Here is an 18,450-nt window from a genome sequence, read left to right as displayed (position 1 = left end):
ACGTGTAGCTGTATTTCTGGTGTATCTGTGGGGAGGAAGGTGATCTCCGCGTCTTACTCTTCCGCCATCTTACCCGGAAGTCTTTTTCTCTTTCTTAAAAAACTTTAAAAAATTATTTGGTTGCTCTGGGTCTTAGTTGTGGCAGGTGGGCTCCTTAGTTGTGGCATGTGAACTCTTAGTTGTGGCATGCATGTGGGATCTAGTTCCCTGACCAGGGATTGAACCCGGGCCCCCTGCATTGGGAGCATGGAGTCTTAACCACTGTGCCACCAGGGAAGTCCCTATTTTTTTGTCTTTTTAAAGTATGGTTGATTTACAATGTTGTGGTAATTTCTGCTGTACAGCAAAGAGATTCAGTTATACATATATGTACATTCTTTTTTATATTCCATTATGGTTTATCACAGGATATTGACTACAGTTCCTACTATATGCAGTAGGACCTTGTTGTTTATCTATTCTATTTTTTCTCTTTATTATTAGTTTTTTAAACTTTGAATGGTGACCTAAACACTGACTCAGCAAAGTGCACAAAAGAATTGTCTTTGCTCTAATTCCAGGCACCATAGCATGTGCACAAACATGCAGTCAGACAGACACACACACATGAAACTTGTATGTATTAGAGAATTTTTTTCCCCATAGAATCAGGGTTATAAAAATCTCAGAGGCTATTTAGACATTTCCTGGGTGAAGCAGCCTGCAGGTTTTTGCCCTTCCATCCAGAGACTTAACAATCCAACCCCGTGTGGAGTGGCCTGGTGACATCAGCGGGTATTGTACTTCTTGGTGGAGAGGTTTTCCTCCTCTGTAGAAAGTCTCAATTTCTTCAGCCATTTCTGTACAAAGGTTACCCATCAGTATAAGTTTCTCTTTGCTTTGGTTGCTGCTCTTGCTTTCTGGCAAACTCATTTAATTCTACAGACAGTGCTCTTCATATTACATTAAATAAGCTTCTTATACCTTTAACCACACTTAAAGTTGCTCAGTTCTTCCTTACAGGAAAATTCCAGGTCGCTTTTGCAGGTACTTTTGATTTCTTTCAAAAAATAATTCCCTCCAGAGGGTGGAGAGTTCATGTTTTCTTTCACGTCCTCCCCACTGCGTGTTGCCTGCTGTGGGCAGGAAGTTAACACTTTTCTTTCGGGGCAACAGCTTGGATGGAGAGGTTGGCACATTTTCTGTTTATTCCCAGATTCGTTCACTTGGCTCTGCTTTGATAGGAACCGGCCAGCATCTAAATGTGTCTTTCTTGCTATGGTTATCTCTTTGCATAGAGCATGTCTTGTGAAAACAGAAATATCCATGTCATGGTTTTCTCTTTAGAAATGGTTTTCTCTTTAAGGGAAAAGAGAAATTACTTGAGCAATGGACAGATAGTGGAGGGGTACCGCATGGGCTAACCCTAGAGACTGGAAAGCCAGGGCTGAGGGCAGAGCTGGAGGAGGGAGGTGGGGAGAAGGCAAACACAAAGGGAATTCAAGGGAGGAGCTGTGCTCTGTACTGGCCTAATTACAAGGACCTGCACTACAGCCAGAATCAGCCAGCAAATTCAGAGATAAGCTTTTGTAAAGGAACTAAAGAAGGAGAAAAGCAGAGGGAAGCAAAAATACCTGTGAACTGGTTTTTCAGTTAGGGAATGGGTGGGAAACTAGGAGCCAGAGACATCCCATTTCCTGTTTATGGGTGTCTAAATTCATGACCTGAAAGGAGAGACTTCAGGGTTTCCCTTCTCTTTTCTTCTTGTTTTGTTTTTGTTTTTGTTTTGTTTTGTTTCTCTGGCCACACCACGTGGCTTGCAGGATCTTAGTTCCCTGACCAGGGATTGAACCTCCTCCCTCGGCAGTGAAAGCGCAGAGTCCTAACCACTGGACCACCAGGGAATTCCCTCTCTTCTTTCTTTAGAAAGGAGATTGCAGGGATGAATTCTAGAAAAGGGGAAGGGACTGGCTAGGAGCACAGGACCAGTTAGCATCTATATAGCCTGAAGATTGTAGAACCCCTCTGACTTGAGCTACGTGGGGGGAACTACAGGGTGTTTCTCTTACCCTTGGGAATGCCATGCTGGTTTGAATGAAGGGCCTCTGAATACTTTGTCCACGTTGGGTCATCTGGGGTGGAAAGGTGCATATACTTGGAGATTAATACTAATTTTTGTTGTTGAGTGTATTTGTCTGAATGATGCCTCCTCTTGCCTTTTTGACTTCTGTAGGTTATTCCTTGGGCCTGAATGACTTGATTGTTTCCTCCGCGGAGCTAACAGTCCATGTGGGTGATTCAGCCCTGTTGGGATGTATTTTCCAGGGCACAGAAGAGAAACTTGTGACCAAGGTAGACTGGATATTCTCATCAGGAGAGCACTTCAAGGTAAGAAGGAGGAAACACTGCTGTGTATTAAAAGCCCCTGGCCAATGGTGTCAGAATGTGGGGAGAGGGAGAATCAGGTCATCCAGTGCCATGAGATGGGGTTGCAGGAGCTTGGGCTCTGGAGCTTGCCAGAACTGAGCCTCCTTCTAGTCTCGCCTCTTGGCTGTGTAATCAGCTGGGTAAATTACTCAAACTTCTGACATTCAACTTCCCCATCTGTGAAGATGAAGGTGATTATAATAATGGTAATGCTTACTTTTCAGGACCTTGAGAAGCTAATGGGAGACATGCACATAAAGTTCTTTAGTTCCTTTCCTCTATTTCTCCCATTTGTAGAGTAGCATAGGTGGGTGTGAGGGTGAGAAGAGTGAAAATGCATTGGTCTAGACAAAAAGAGTTATGGCCTAGGCACAGGAATGGTGTCACAGTAATCTTTTCTTTGGGGAGGGGGCAGATTCTTTTAGCACTCCAGTGACCCATTTATGTGCTGGGGAACCATCTCTTTCTCCTTCATGGCTGCTTAAAGTGTTGGCATTAGCAGACTCAGCATGGCTGAGTGAAGGCCTTTCACGGGAGCTCTTTGGATTAGGAAACAGTGTATTAAGCCTCATCTGAGATTCTGTGGAGATACTTGTATGTCAGGATCATTTGCGAAATATGTCCTAAGTAATGTATTGTTGACAATAAAGTTCCAACGTTTGCAAATGTAATGTTGCTTTTGTAGCTCAGAGCATGTTATCCCTATAATGCTACTGTCACTCAAATGTTTATTACTATTTATTGTTATAAGAGGGAAATACCCATGGTCTAAGTGAAAATAAGAATTCCCCGTGGCTCCCCCTCCCAGTCTGTAAACCATTCCCTGTTGATGACTCCTTCTCATGCCTTATGATAAGCTGCCTGGAGGAGGGCAGAAAGGACAGCGGTAACAGCCAACATGCTGGGGATTCTCACAACAGCCAGTCTGTGGGATTACATTTGGAGGCCATTGAATGCGGAGGCCATGGCAGAACACAGGGTGAAGATGGGAGATGCTTTTCAAAAGTTGTGAGTTTGAATCCCCAGAGTGATCTTCAGAGTGGGTGTTACATTTTACCTTAAACTGTAAGAAATGGAAATGTGTTGACCCTGTTTCTCCAGTTGTCTTTGTATAAAATGAGCCACAGAGCCTTGTGCAAGTCAGTGTATTGCCTGGCACATGATGATGATGATGATGATGATGATGATGTTGATGATGAATTGGATACCAAGTACTTTTTTTTTTTTTTTTGCGGTATGCGGGCCTCTCACTGTTGTGGCCTCTCCCATTGAGGAACACAGGCTCCGGATGTGCAGGCTCAGCGGCCATGGCTCATGGGCCCAGCCGCTCCGCGGCATGTGGGATCTTCCTGGAACGGGGCACGAACCCTCGTCCCCTGCATCAGCAGGCGGACTCTCAACCACTGCGCCACCAGGGAAGCCCCCAAGTACTTTTTGATCATAGTGGTGTTGATGACTATGCTGCCTCCACAGAACAGGGGCTTTTGAGTCCAGACTCCTGGGTCTGGTGCCATGGACTTTACATTTTCTCTGATATTGTATTGCCCTCCAGGATGATTACGTGCTCTTCTATTATGCCAACATCAGTGTGCCTGTGGGGCGTTTCCAGAATCGTGTGAGCTTGGTGGGGGACATCTTACACCATGACGGTTCTCTCCTGCTGCAAAATGTGGAAGAGGCTGACCAGGGAAACTATACCTGTGAAATCCGCTTCAAAATGGAGAGCCTGGTGTTCAAAAAAGCAGTGGTCCTGCGTGTACTGCCAGAGGAGCCCAAAGGTACATAAATGCTTACTCAGAGAAGGGCGAGGGGGCAAGAGATTTGGTGTGCAGTGAGGGAAGCGAACTGATTTTGTTGAGCAAGTGCCAGCCATTGTGCTGTGTACTTACCACAGAGTGAGTCCTCAATAAAATAAAAATAATGATGATCATTATTTTATTATTACTTTAACATGTTTCAACCTCATGAAAATGCTGTGAAGGAAGTACTGTATTCTCCTCTTCATTTTACAGATGAGTTAACTGAGGCTTAGAGAGATTAAGTGACTTGCCTAAGGACATATATTTATTAAATGGCATATCCAGTACTTGGACCCTGGTACCTCTGTCAACAAAGTCCATGTTTTTTTCACTATACCCTGATGCTTCCCATCAGTTATCCATGTTGATGTCGTGTCCATATTTTGTAGGTAACTACGTTAGGTGTTCTGGGGGATATAAAAGAAATGAGCAGATCTCTCTAACTTCCTAGGACCTCATGTTCCCATTTATAAATGGCTTCAGTAGATTGTTGGTTTTAAAAAACATGTTCTATAGAACACTCAAGGTCCAAGGAACCTGGTGGGCCACACAAAGGGTGAGAACAGGGCAGGGGATTGATAGAGGATCTAGTTGGGCAGGACCTCTGGCTTCCACCTCCACTACAACCAAAGTCCTTTTCCTTTTTCCTGTTGTATTCACTGGGCTGCCAGATAAGATTTTGTTTGAAGAAAGAATTCTGCTGCTTTAAAAAGTTTGAAAACCAAAGAATTAGATACATTCTTTAAAAGTGTGAGATAGAAGGAACAGTCTTTGGCCTCAGGAGAGCTTGCTGTTTAGTGAGTGAACTAGAATCTAGACGCCCCTCTCCCTGCCAGCTAGGTTAGGTCCATTCTTTCAGTGAGCTCCTTTGGAGCACCCTGTCCTCCTCTCTGGTGATATTCAACACACCTGTTCAGTTGTGTCTCCCCTGCTCACCTGGATCTGTGTTCTTGGTCCCATGACCAGCCCTAGACACAATGCCTGGCATAGAGTAAGCATTCAGTAAACATTTGTCAAATGAAGGAAATTCTTAAATTAGCATCCCTCACTTGAATCTGACTTCTGAAAAATGGAATGGTAGAAGGAATTGTAGAAGGTGGCCTCTGGCCTCTCTCCTAATTTTTCCTAATTTTTTTCAATTGCATTTTTCTTTTGATTTTAAATGTATGGCTCTCCAGGAAGAAGAAATGAACCAACTGCCTGTGTTCCCCAAGGATTATCTTTGAGTTACCCCTTTCTACTTTGTTCTCTGATGCTGGGCCTGAGGACTACAAGCATGTCCTACAAAATGGGTGCCTATTCCCGCTTAGAAGAGACAAAAAGGGAAGGAGCCCAAAGGAGGCAGTTTTAAGAACTGAGTCCATGGGAGCAGGCTAGAGCAATTTTAGGGGTAGTCAGATATTTCCCAGTAGCCAGTGGAGCAACTTGTATTTACTTTTCCTTTCCAGCCAGCGTGGGAATAGCTCTAACTCCTGACCATTTGCCTGGTGGCCATCTCCTTCCATGTGAAAACTCATCTAGATTTCCTCCACAAAGTTTATCCTTCAGTTTGTAATTTTTCTGTGTTTCTACTACTTCAACTCTTTTATTCATAGTTCTTATTTTAAACAGTATAGACAATTTTCTTTTTTCTTTCTTTCCCTTTCTTTCTTTCTTAGGAATTTGCTTCCATTTTATTCTGTGAAAGGATTTTAAGGCATCTGAATGTGTGTGTTCACAGATTATATAATTATACTATATAGATATATTGTATAATAGTTAATGAAAAGTATAAAGAGAACAAAAATTAATTTTGATTCCAACTTGTGCATATAATTTCAGTCAGATGATCTTCATTTTTAAGATTCAAAATTGAATTAAAGTTTTCATATCAGATGAATTTCTTGAACAATGTTTTGAGTTTGGTTTAACATTTTGGAAAATATGTTGTTCAAGGAGAGAAAATATTCTTATTGAAGGGATTCGTGCACATGGTGGGTAGTATAGTATGTGAGTTTAGGTGGCTTCTAGACCCCTAACTTCATTACTCTATTATTTTTATTCTATTCTAATCTCTTCTCAATTTATAAAGTTCTATGATTCTAGAAGGGAGGCAATATAATGAAATAATTAAAAGCCCATGTTTTGGAATCACACCCAACAGTGCTTTAAATCCTAATTTAGAGAAAGTTCCTAATATTTGGAAAACAAAATTTCAGTGGTATAGGCAATTTTCTTACAAATAAAAATAATATTAACTTCCCACATTTTTGCTCTAGAATCAGCCATCCTTCCACTTCTGTGAGGTGGTAACAGTAAAGGGAGTGAGAAAGCGTGGGCTTTGTTTTCACTCAGGCCTGGGTTTGAGTGCCGGCTCTGCCTTTTACTGGCCATGAAGCTCTGGGCTCTTTCACTTTCTTCCTCTGTGAAATGGGAGAGTAATAGTGCATATCTCAAAATATTGTAATGACTAGGTGATATCCTAGGTGTCTAGCACATGCCTGATGTGTTGAAGGAACTCAGAATGTTCAGTTCTTATTATTGCATTTAAAAAATAGGGTTCAATTCTTAATATACTCATAGATTTAGAGGGTGTTTCCTTCCCTATTGGTATTCTTTGCAGTGAATTTTTATTACTTCCAAAATAATTCCCTCCATAGAGTTTTGAGTTCATAATATTTTCTTTTGCTTTCCTCCCATTGTGCGTCTTTCGTCCTGGGTGGGAAGTTAACGTTCTCCCAGGGACACAATTTGGATGAAAAGGTTAGCTGATGCACTGTGTTCCTTTATGAGCTCCGCTTAATGCTCTTTTGAAGGAACTCTGTCCAGTTAAGACCTAGGCTTGTGTCTCCCTTAAATATCATCCTGCCTTTCTTTTCTTAATTGACTTGTGGTCGATTTGTATAGAGCACTATTGAAAAATCAGAAGCATCTTTCTAATTGTTTCCTTTTTCAGGGACTTCTTGAAATGACTAAAGCAGCAAACATATGATGGGGTCAGCTGCTTATACAAATACGCAGGAGGAAGAGACTATGTGTTGGAAAGCCAGAAGCAGGGGAAGGGGGAGCAGATGGGGAAGTGGGGGCAGGGATTAAAACAGAAAGAAAAGCCAAGAAGAAATCTGTCTGTTGTCTTGGCCTAATTAGCAAGCAGTCCTGTGACCTGTACTCTAGCCAGAATTGTCCTAAGCAAGTCCTAAGACAACTTGTAGAAGAATAAAAGAAATTGAAGAGACTTACCCATGATTCAGTTTTTCAGCTAGGAGAGCCAGTGGATTATTTATAAGAATGAGAGTTATATAACTTTCCACTTCCTGTTTATGTTAAGCAGGTGTGGGTATCTAAGTTGGTGAACAGAAAGTGGGGGGCTTCAAGGTTTTCTGTACTTTCTTTATTACAAGCTTGAAGTGGAGTTGGGGCCTGTGGGAGAAGTTCTAGAAAAGGAGAAGGAGAAAGGAATTAAAGAGAACCAGAAAGTGTTTACTGAAGTCAGTGGGACCCCTCAGACTTGGTGTATGTTGGTAGCTAGAGGGTATTGTCTTATCCTTGGGGTATTGTGTGGATTTGAGTGAGAGACCTCTGAGTACTTTGACCACACAGAATAATCTGGATCATCTGTGGAGGGAAAGTGTGCAGTATTTGGTGGTGACATTAATTTTACTGTTGAGTATCTTTGGCTAAATATTATCTCTTCTGGAAGTTCTTTGGCTTCTATAGATTATACCTTGAGTTTGACTTGATTTACCATTTTATCCCCAGAGCTCACGGCTCATGTGGGTGATTCGACTCAGATGGGATGTGTTTTCCACAGCACAGAAGAGAAACACATGACCAGGGTAGACTGGATGTTCTCATCAGGAGAACACACCAAGGTAAGGAGGAGAAACCCTCATTGTGTATAAGAAGCCCCTGGCCGATGCTGTCAGGACAGAGGGGGGAGATCAAGAATCCAGGCAGCAGGTGCCATGTGGTGGTGTTGTGAGGGCTTGGGCGTTGGACCTTGGCAAAGCTGGGCCTCTCAGCTCAGCCACTTGGCTGGGCAATTTCACCTTCCGGTTGGGAAAAATGACTCTAATGAAGATGATAAAGAAGAAGAAGTAGATGCTGCTGCTGCTCAGCTTTTCAGGTTGTCAAGACGCACACAGGAGACAGCTGGTGTAAAGCATTTGTACATGACTTGGCCACTGCATTTTAGTTTAATTCCTCTTCTCCTTTCCCCTTTTTGTAGAGTCCATGGGATAGCAAGGGGGATGATTTTGGTGGCCTAGCCAGGAAAGCAATGGGCTAGGCATAAGCACAATTGCATTCGTATTCTTTTTTTAAAATTAAAAAAATGTTTTTAATTTTTATTTTTAATTAATTCTTATTGGAGTATAGTTGCTTTACAATGTTGTGTTAGTTTCTACTGTACAGCAAAGTGAATCAGCTCTATGTATACATATATCCCCTCTGTTTGGGATTTCCTTCCCATTTAGGTCACCACAGAGCATTGAGTAGAGTTCCTGTGCTATACAGTAGGTTCTCATTAGTTATCTATTTTATACATAGTATCAATAGTGTATATATGTCAATCCCAATCTCCCAGCTCATCCCATCCTCGCTTCCCCCTTGGTATCCATGCGTTTATTCTCTACATCTGTGTCTCTATTTATGCTTTGCAAATAAGATCATCTAGACCATTTTGCATTCTTATTCTTTTTTTAAAAAATTAATTAATTTAATTAATTTATTTTTGGCTGCGCTGGGTCTTCGTTGCTGCGCTTGGGCTTTCTCTAGTTGCGGCGAGCGGGGGCTACTCTTTGTTGTGGTGTGCGGGCTTCTCATTGAGGTGGCTTCTCTTGTTGCCGAGCACGGGCTCTAGGCGCACGGGCTTCAGTAGTTGTGGCGCACGGGCTCAGTAGTTGTGGCACATGGGCTTAGTTGCTCTGTGGCATGTGGGATCTTCCCGGACCCGTGTCCCCTGCAATGGCAGGCGGATTCTTAACCACTGCACCACCAGGGAAGCCCTCTTATTCTTATTTGGGTTATTTTTGTGAGTTTTCTTCTGTGCCCCATTGCCCCATTTATGTGATGGAGGGAATTTTCTTTGTCTTCATGGATGCTTCGAATGTTGGGATTAGTAGGTCCTGAGGGCCAGGTTGAGGAGTACTTCATGGGAACTCTGAAGTAGTAAACAGCAAGTTGGTTCATTAGACCAGTAGATGTCAACTATGGCATGGTGATATCCTGATGAGTCAAGGTGTGTTGTAAGAGACATCTCAGGTAACTTATTGTTAATAAAAGTTAAGGTACAAAGTTTAGAAAAGATTTAACTTTTATAAATAAAGACATATTCCAGGTCATCCCTACAAAAAGTCATTTATATTCACTTGATTCCTATATGCTGAGTGGGTCAGAAATGGTGGCATCCAGATGTAGAGAACAAATGTATGGACACCAATGGGGGAAAGTGGCGGGGGGGTGGTGGTGGGCTGAATTGGGAGATTGGAATTGACATGTATACACTAATATGTATAAAATACATAACTAATAAGAACCTGCCATATAAAAAATAAAATTCAAAAATTCAAAAAAAAAAACAAAAAAAGAAATGGTGGCATCATGGTGGGGTCTGGGGAATTACATGTAGTTCCAGATTCACCTCTGGGAACTCGTCATGCATTTATATGTCATCCACCAATTGAGACACTGCAGAAAATAGGATGAGAGTTGACATTTTGGGTTGTGCATTTGAATCACAAGAGACAAGCCAGGTCTTTTCATTCATGTTTCTGTCTGTATACCCATTTCCTTTTCTTAAAAGCTTTTAAAAATAATAATATTTATATAACTTTATAAAAAATTCCAACACATTTATTTAACAAGTGTTCTTAAAGCATCTGCTATGCAGTGAATACTCAAAGCTCCTGCCCTGATGGGGGACTTACAATCAAGATGGAGGGATAGAACCTAGGGGCAGGACAGGGATAAAGACGTAGACATAGAGAATGGACTTGAGGACATGGGGAGGGGGGAGGGTAAGCTGGGACAAAGTGAGAGAGTGGCATGGACATATATATACTACCAAATGTAAAATAGATAGCTAGTCGGAAGCAGCCACATAGCACAGGGAGATCAGCTCGGTGCTTTGTGACTACCTAGAGCAGTGGGAGGGAGACGCAAGAGGGAGGAGATATGGGGATATATATATATATATGTATAGATGATTCACTTTGTTATAAATCAGAAACTAACACACCATTGTAAAGCAATTATACTCCAATAAAGATGTTAAAAAAAAGATGGAGTGATATACGTAGTAAAACAATGAAGAAATAAATACATGATATGTCAGGTAATAGTAAGAGCTATGGAGAACAAGAAAACAGGGTTTTGTGGTTGTTATTTTATGTAGGTGGTCAGGGAGACCTCACCAAAAAGGTAACATTTGAGCAGAGGTCTCAAGGAAGTGAAGGAGGCAACCGTGCATCTGTCTAGGGGGGAAGAGTGTTCCAGGCAAAGGAAGCAGCAAGTGCAAAGGCCCTGAGGCCAGTACTCAAGGAGCAGCAAGGAGACTGGTGTGGTTGGAGTGAAGTCACCCAAGTAGGTGAGGAAAAAGCCAGTAGAAGATGAAGTCAGAGAGGAGATGGGGGTGGGGCAGCTCATGGAGGACTTTGTACTTTTAGGAGAAATGGAGGGCTGTTAGAGGGTTTTGAGCAGAGGAGTGATATGATTTAACTTATATTTCTAAAGGTTCATCTGCTGAGAATAGACTGTAGTGGGGAGTATAGAGGGATACAAGTTGAGAAGCTCTTGTAGGAATCCAGGTGAGAGATGGTGGCTTGGACCAGACTGTGGAAGAGGTGAGAAGTGGCTAGATTTGGGATGTATTTCGAGGGTAGAGGATTTGTTGTGGGATTAGATGTGAGTTGTTCAAGAAATAGAGGAGTTAAGGATGACTCCAAGATTCTTAACCAGGGCTTAAGAAAGAAGACGTTTCCATTTACCAAAATGGGATGGATAAGAAGGAACTGGTTTGGGGGAGAATTTTGGAGTTCAGTTTTAGACATGTTTCAGATGCCTATTGGAAATCCAACTGGATATGTCATAAAAAGTAAAGGTGTACTTTTACTTTTTTTACTGGAGAAGTGCAAAAAACTGAAAGTCCCTCATTCCCACTTTCCTCATCCCTCTCTTGAGATGGAAGAGTTGTTTGTGGTTTGGTGGCGTCCTGCACAACTATGTGCCCGCAGACACGTGTGTCCATGGATTTGTGTTACTTCATACATTCTGATAATACCCTTACTGTTTCCACACACAGAGCCTGTGAGTCCTGAGAGCTCCCCTCGCAACCTTCCCCACGCCCCTCTACCCCAGCCCTTCAGTCTCATACGTTTTGCCTTTCCCTTCTAGGAGGAGATTGTGTTGCGCTATTACCCCAAACTCAAGGCACCCATGGGATACCCCCAGAACTGGGGCCGCTTCCAGAACCGTGTAAACCTGGTGGGAGACACTTCCCGCAACGATGGCTCCATTATGCTCCACAGAGTGAAGGAGTCTGATGGAGGAAGCTACACCTGCAGTATCCACCTGGGGAACCTGACAGTCAGGACAACCACTGTGCTGCACGTGATCCTGAAAGAGCCTCGAAGTATCTAACATTTGGCTGGAGAGGGAGGAGGGACCTCATAGCCGGTAGGCAGGGCCAGGACTAGGGTGAGGCTGGAGAGGCTTCTAGGGTGCAAAATTTAAGGAGGCATTACTCTCAGGTGCTGTACTTGCCTGACCCTGATAAGCCCAGCACTTATCAAGCACTCGTACCCTGTACTTGCATGACCTTGAGAGTGATACGTCTTTAAATTTGGTGCCTTATGCACCTTATTGGCCTCACCCTAGTTCTTCCCTGCTGGCAGGTCAAGGAAAAAAAAAGCTAATATTGAGTGAACACCACCCCTCTGCCAGACCTCACTCATCATTAGTGTAATATACTAAGTTAAAGGTACAGGAGCTCAGAGATGGATTGGAGTTGTTTTGACTTGGCTTCAAGGGAGATGCTCTATGCTCTGTAGTGGAAAGGAAGATGATCCCGAGCTGGTGAGAGACAGCAAAGAACAGAGAGAAAACAGGAAGGGGCCAAAACCAAAAATAGAGGGGTTTTCTGATCAAAGATTCTGTATTCTGGCGAAACACTGTGTATTAAGGCCATTGGTGTGTAGGAGAGTAAAGACTCAATTGTGTTGACTGATAGAGGTTGATAAGTGAGGAGTTAAAGTTAAACCATAACCCAGCTAGCAGTCAGGATGTGGCCTGTGGACTTTGCCTTTTGCTAGGGACCCAGGGGTTGGCTGTGGTTGGTTGGGGGCAGGGATAGAGGTGAGGGTGCAACACACCCCAGTACCTCGGGCTAGAGACTTAAGTCTATGGAGGCACCTTCTTGCCAATAGCAAAGAATCCCAGCTGGAGAGGGAAGCAGACAGATGGCTTTCTTCACTCTCAGAAGTCTTAGCTCCACTTCACAGAGAAAATAGAAGCCATTAGCGGGAGCTCATTCAACTTTGGAGCCCTCCCCACCCACAAATGGACCTACATCTGCTCCCGTCCTCATGCCTGCCCTGCCATCCTGAGCTCCCTTCCACCCAGGGCTTATCTGAGCCCCTGTGCTCAGGTGGTGCTCTCTCTTCCTTCTCAGGATCCTCACAGCATGGCTCTTTTTTTTTTTCTTGCGGTACGCGGGCCTCTCACTGTTGTGGCCTCTCCCGTTGCGGAGCACAGGCTCCGGATGCGCAGGCTCAGTGGCCATGGCTCACGGGCCCAGCCGCTCCGCGGCATGTGGGATCTTCCCGGACCGGGGCACGAACCCGTGTCCCCTGCATCGGCAGGCAGACTCCCAACCACTGCACCACCAGGGAAGCCCCAGCATGGCTCTTTAAGCTCGTACTTTCCAAGGGCTTCTACCACTCAGCACAAACATCCACTTCACTCTTCCTCTTACCTGTGTCCTTGTGTCCTTTAGCTCTCATCCTATATCTTTATTTTTCTTGAAACAGCTTTATTGAGATACAACTCACATACCTTACAATTTACCCATTTAAAGTGTACACCTTGATGGGTTTTAGTATATTCTGAGTTGTGCAACCTTCCCCACAATACATTATGTATTTCTTTCTTTACACAGCCAGATAGCTTGCTAAAGGGCTGGACATGGTGTCTCCTATCTCATCTCCCATTAATTGATAGCACACTGCATTCAGCCTTCTGCTTCTTCCTCTACTCTAGTGTCGATCACCAATGGTACTCTAATGGCACATCCTCGACCTTCTCTACCTCAGTAGTATTGTTCTATATACATTCAGTATATTCTACGTTACATACAACTTGATCTGTCTGCCTATCTATGTATCTCTCTATCTCTATGTATTATATGAGCTCCACCCAAATGTTCCACAAATACTCAAATACAACATATCCAAACCTACCCCTCTCACCTCTCCCCAGTCCATCTCTTCAATCTCAGTTAATGCTACCACCATCTACACAGTTATCCAACTGGATGCCTGGGGGTTGTACTTGATTCTTCCCTTTCCCATGACCCCCAGTCTAACAAGTCAACAAGTCCTGTCATTTCTACTACTGACTTAAAAAAATATCTTTATTGGAGTATAATTGCTTTACAATATTGTGTTAGTTTCTGCTGTACAACAAATTGAATCAGCTATGTGTATACATATATCTGCATATCCTCTCCCTCTTGAGCCTCCCTCCCACCCTCCCTATCCCACCCCTCTAGGTCATCACAAAGCACCGAGCTGATCTCCCTGTGCTATGCAGCAGCTTCCCACTAGCTATCTATTTTATATTTGGTAGTGTATATATGTCCATGCCACTCTCTCACTTCCTCCCAGCTTCCCCTTCCTCCACTGTGTCTTCAAATCTGTTCCCTACGTCTGCGTCTTTATTTCTGCTCTGCCGCTAGGTTCATCATACCGTTTTTTTTAGATTCCATATATGTGCATTAGCAACCCGTATTTGCTTTTCTCTTTCTGACTTACTTCACTCTGTATGACAGACTCTAGGTCCATCCACCTCATTACAGATAATTCAGTTTCGTTCCTTTTTATGGCTGTCTACTACTGACTGGATCTGCCTTCTTTCCCATCTGTCACCACCACCTTATTCTGGCTGTCTCATCCCTGTCTTGGACTGTAGGCCCCTCACAAGTCTCTGCTTTCATTCTCAGTCACTACCCCTCATTCTTCATGCAGCTCTGAGTGCCATCTTTCTCAGTAACAAATCTCAACTGCTTATAATCTCTCAATGTCTTCTCCGTTGCCTACGGAAAAAAATCCAAACTCCTCATTGAGATAATCAAGGTCCTTCATGACTTACATCCTGTTATTTATCCAGCCTCATTCCCCGCCACACCGACAAACACAACCTTTGAACCAGACCCATGGAACTCTTGCTAGTTTCTAAAAACACCATCCTGTCACCTAAAAGCAACTAAGAGCTCCAGACCTTGGGTATAAGGTCCCTACCATCCTTCCCCATATTGTTTGCCAACAAAACCTTGATGTTTCCTTTAAGACTCAGCTTAAACTTTAAAACTTTTGCTGACAAATTCTCAGGTTCTGCTCCCCATAGAATTGGGTACCCTTTTCTCTATGCTGCTCTGTACTCTATATGGACTGCTCTCAAAGCATCTATAAGCAGTCTGTGGTTTTCTGTTTACATTGTCTCTCTCCTTGAAGGCAGGGACCATGCACTATTTGTCTTTGCATCTTCTGTGCCTAGTGATATCTGGCACCCAGGAGGTGTTTGATGTGTATGTTCAGAGTGAACTGAGGAAATGAGTGAAGGGTACCATAAGGATGGAGGTGCTTTACTTTGTATCATGACTATGGGGCTGAGTGTTGTAGCCTAGAGCAGGCTCTAACATGTCTGTTATTTCTGTCATTTGGTAAACCACATTTTAAGATAGAATTATTAATGTGAAAGGAAACTCTACTGTAGGTGAGGTGATATTCTCTTTTCCCACCGACCTTAATCTACATTTTAACAGTAACTGGGGGTGGGGGTGGGGTGTGTCAGCGGACTTTGGTTCTCAGTCTAATGGGGACAGCTGGAGTCCTAGTGTTTCAACATGGAGTGGAGTCTGACCTTCTCCTCCCGCTTCTGACGTGGCTGTTGCTACTTGGTCTAGAACTGGTTAGGCTCCCAGCTCTTTTCTGGAATATTGAGGCCCTGTCATTACTTTTCTCCTTTCCCAAGCATTGGTGACCTCAGTAACCCTCGGACCTGAGATCCTGGGCAGTAATCAGCTGGTGATCATTGTGGGGATTATCTGCGCCACTATCCTGCTGCTTCCTGTTCTGATATTGATTGTGAAGAGGACCTATGGGAATAAGAGGTACAGGGCTGCTCGCATCTCTTGGGCTGGGGGGCTGGAGATGCCTCTAGCCCGAAGTGGAAGAGAGTGATAAGGCTCTAAGTGTGCCATTTTCACAGAAGAGGGTGTTTTAAACCAGAATCATCTGTGGTTACCACCTTAGACGTCATTGTATAGTGAGTGACCCCACCCCCTTTGCTCCCTGTTATCCTGAAAGGCCTTGCACATTCCCACACCATCCTCATTTTACAAAGATTACAAAGACTTACAAATGTTGGTCCAAGTAGAGCACAATTAAGAGTATACATCTTATGCAAGAACCATAACGGTGCTATTCAATGCCTGAGAGAAACGATTTTTGAATTATCCACAGTATGTATATACTTCGTAGAGAAGCTCAGATTTTGAGGGTTGTCAGTGGCTTTATCTGAAGGACCACATTTTAATTATGAGAAGCTACTTTTGAATGAATGGCCTCAGGTCCTAAATTATTTATTGTTGAAATGTGTTTTTAAAGGCTTGAAATTCTACCAGTACCTCAGAAATACACCAATGCTCTGGGCACGGGCTCTAGTGTTTCACTGGCTGTTGACAGGCTCATATCCTTCCGTTTATCCAAATATTGATGAACTGTGTTGCTAGGGCAAATTGACCTTCTTTTTGAAATAGTGTCAATGGGCAAGAACCCCCATTAAGACTGAGTAGTGATGACTTTTGGGACTCCTTTCCCCATGGGACATGTATTGTACAGAAACTCCTGCTGCCTGCTAGGTTTGCACTTGACCCCCCAGGGGCTCTCTGACTTGGTTTTGAACTTGAAGGTCTTTGCTTTCGGCATGTGGACAGCACTGAACCGAGAGTTAGACAACCTGGCTTCCCTTTCAGCTCACTTCCCTGCTCTGGGCCTCAGTTTCCCTCAAAATGAAGAGCAGCACTCCCATGTCTGTCTACTAGTTTATTCTAAAGAAATAGTCAGACGGATGTGCTGAGACTTGTGCATAAACATGGTTGCTGTAGCAAAGATTATAATTAAAAACTGAAAGCATTCTCAGTGTCTGTCAGAAAGGTAATGATTCAATAAACTGGTATTCCATTCAATGAAATACCGCATGGCTCTGTATGTAATGATGGAGAAAGATGTCCGAGGAGTAGTATTATACAATATATAGTATGATCTCATTTTAATAAAAAAGCATATTATGTAATTCTCTCTTCAGCAGCATATATACTAAATATATTTTGTGTGAGTATACTTATGCTTGCACTGAGAGAGGTTTGGAAGGATAATTCTAAAATATTAATAGTGAGTGCTATTTGGGATAAAAGGAAAGTTGGGTGCTAGGAGGGTAGGGGGTTTACTGGAACCTCAACTTCAGACTGTCTACATTTCTGTATTATTTGAGTTATTTTACAATCAGAGCATATAACTTTATAATCAGAAAATATGACTAAAATATTTCTACTCTGAGACAAAAAAATGTACATTCCTTTCTAGCTTTAACCCTGGTTGTTGTTGTTATTTTTCTTTTTTCGCTCCACCTTAGGACAAAATAGGAAAAAAAGGAAGCCTATTTAGTGACAAATGCAGAAGGCAGATGGTCAAGCAATCAAAGGCCAAGGGCAGGGAAGGGGCCAGAGCGCCCAGCCCTGGGTGTTTGAGGGGATAATTCTGCTTGGCATCCTCCCTGGAAGAAAGAAGCCGGGAGCCTTTGAACCGGTGTCTCGCTGAGCTTCTGCTGCTCCCTGCTGGTTCAGCTCCATTTTCCCAGTCCTCGGAAATGATAAAATCGAATCCCATGGCCCCTCTCTATTAATTCACTTTAAATTGTTATGGACAGAAAACTTGTTAGTGTGACAATAGAGAGGTTGAAGCTGTCGTTCAGCCTAAACTATCTCCAGATGCTTTTCTGCTTTCCGTGAAAGAGATGCATCTCTCAGATATCAAGCGGAGCTGGGGAGCGTGGGCTGTAGGTGTCTGGGAGTAATTCCTAACCTGGGGTCTCTCTCTTCATAAAACTCTGTGTGGTCTCATGTTGTCACCCTTGAATATACAGTGCTGGCTGGGTAATTCCACATGCTTTTCATGCCTTTGCAGTTCAGTAACTTCCACGACCTTGGTCAAAAACCTGGAGAACACAAAGAAGGCAAATCCAGAGGTAAGAGAAGAACTCTGCCATTTTGCTGCTGTGCCCAGTGAGGGCAAGGTGGAGACTGCTCCAGGATCCAGGTGGTGTCCTTATCATTCCCCTGTGAACTGTGTCTCATTATGTCTCGGCGCATCCAGTGCCTGGCACAGAGCACAGCTCAGGAAATCTCCATCACTGCAATGAGTCCCTGGGAGAGTGAGTGGCATGGGGCGGACAGGGCCAGTCCAGCAGCCCAGTACATCCTTGGAGGGCCCTGGGAAAGTCCTAGTTCAAGCCCAGCTCTGCCACCTCCCTGAGCCTCAGTTTTCTCATCAGTAAAATGAGTTTAAGGACAAACATATTTGCCCTGTTATAAGGTTCAAATAACATGATGATAGGCAAGTGCTTTGTAATCTATGAGGCACTGTATCCATATAAAGGATGATTATGATCCATTCCAGAGTTAAGTGAAGGAGTTAATTGTTCAGATTAAATATCCGGGGACCTTTAGAAAGAGAGGATCAAGAACTTTTTCAACCATATTAGTTTGTGGTAAATAATTGCTACCAGGGACTGAGAAATGGATTAGTTTCCTTGAACTCTTTTTTTCCCCTTTTGTTCTTTCTTTTCTTCCCTCCTCCTTCCCTTCTTCCGCCTCCCTCCCTCCTTTCTTTCCCCCTCCCTTCCTTCCTCCCTCCCTCCCTCCCTCTCACTTTCTCTCTCTCTCTCTCTCTCTCTCTCTCTCTTTCCTTTGAAAAACTCCTCTTATAATATT

At 43.4% G+C, this 18,450-nt stretch overlaps 1 protein-coding gene across 1 annotated transcript in view; it reads left to right on the top strand.

Annotated features, from left to right (window-relative positions):
* The window catches only part of JAML (junction adhesion molecule like), a 28,268-nt gene that overhangs the window by 7,202 nt on the left and 2,616 nt on the right, over nucleotides 1-18,450 (top strand). The window contains exons 2-7 of the mRNA XM_060104540.1: nucleotides 2,213-2,367; nucleotides 3,959-4,184; nucleotides 7,944-8,056; nucleotides 11,577-11,814; nucleotides 15,432-15,570; nucleotides 17,645-17,753. Coding sequence (XP_059960523.1) covers nucleotides 2,213-2,367; nucleotides 3,959-4,184; nucleotides 7,944-8,056; nucleotides 11,577-11,814; nucleotides 15,432-15,570; nucleotides 17,645-17,753 — 980 coding nt within the window. The remainder of the gene's footprint in view (nucleotides 1-2,212; nucleotides 2,368-3,958; nucleotides 4,185-7,943; nucleotides 8,057-11,576; nucleotides 11,815-15,431; nucleotides 15,571-17,644; nucleotides 17,754-18,450) is intronic.

Source organism: Mesoplodon densirostris, chromosome 7, assembly GCF_025265405.1.
Source record: "Mesoplodon densirostris isolate mMesDen1 chromosome 7, mMesDen1 primary haplotype, whole genome shotgun sequence".
NCBI lineage: Eukaryota > Metazoa > Chordata > Mammalia > Artiodactyla > Ziphiidae > Mesoplodon > Mesoplodon densirostris.
The sequence above is the reverse complement of the archived record's forward strand: the minus strand, read 5'-3'. Positions and strand labels throughout refer to the sequence as shown.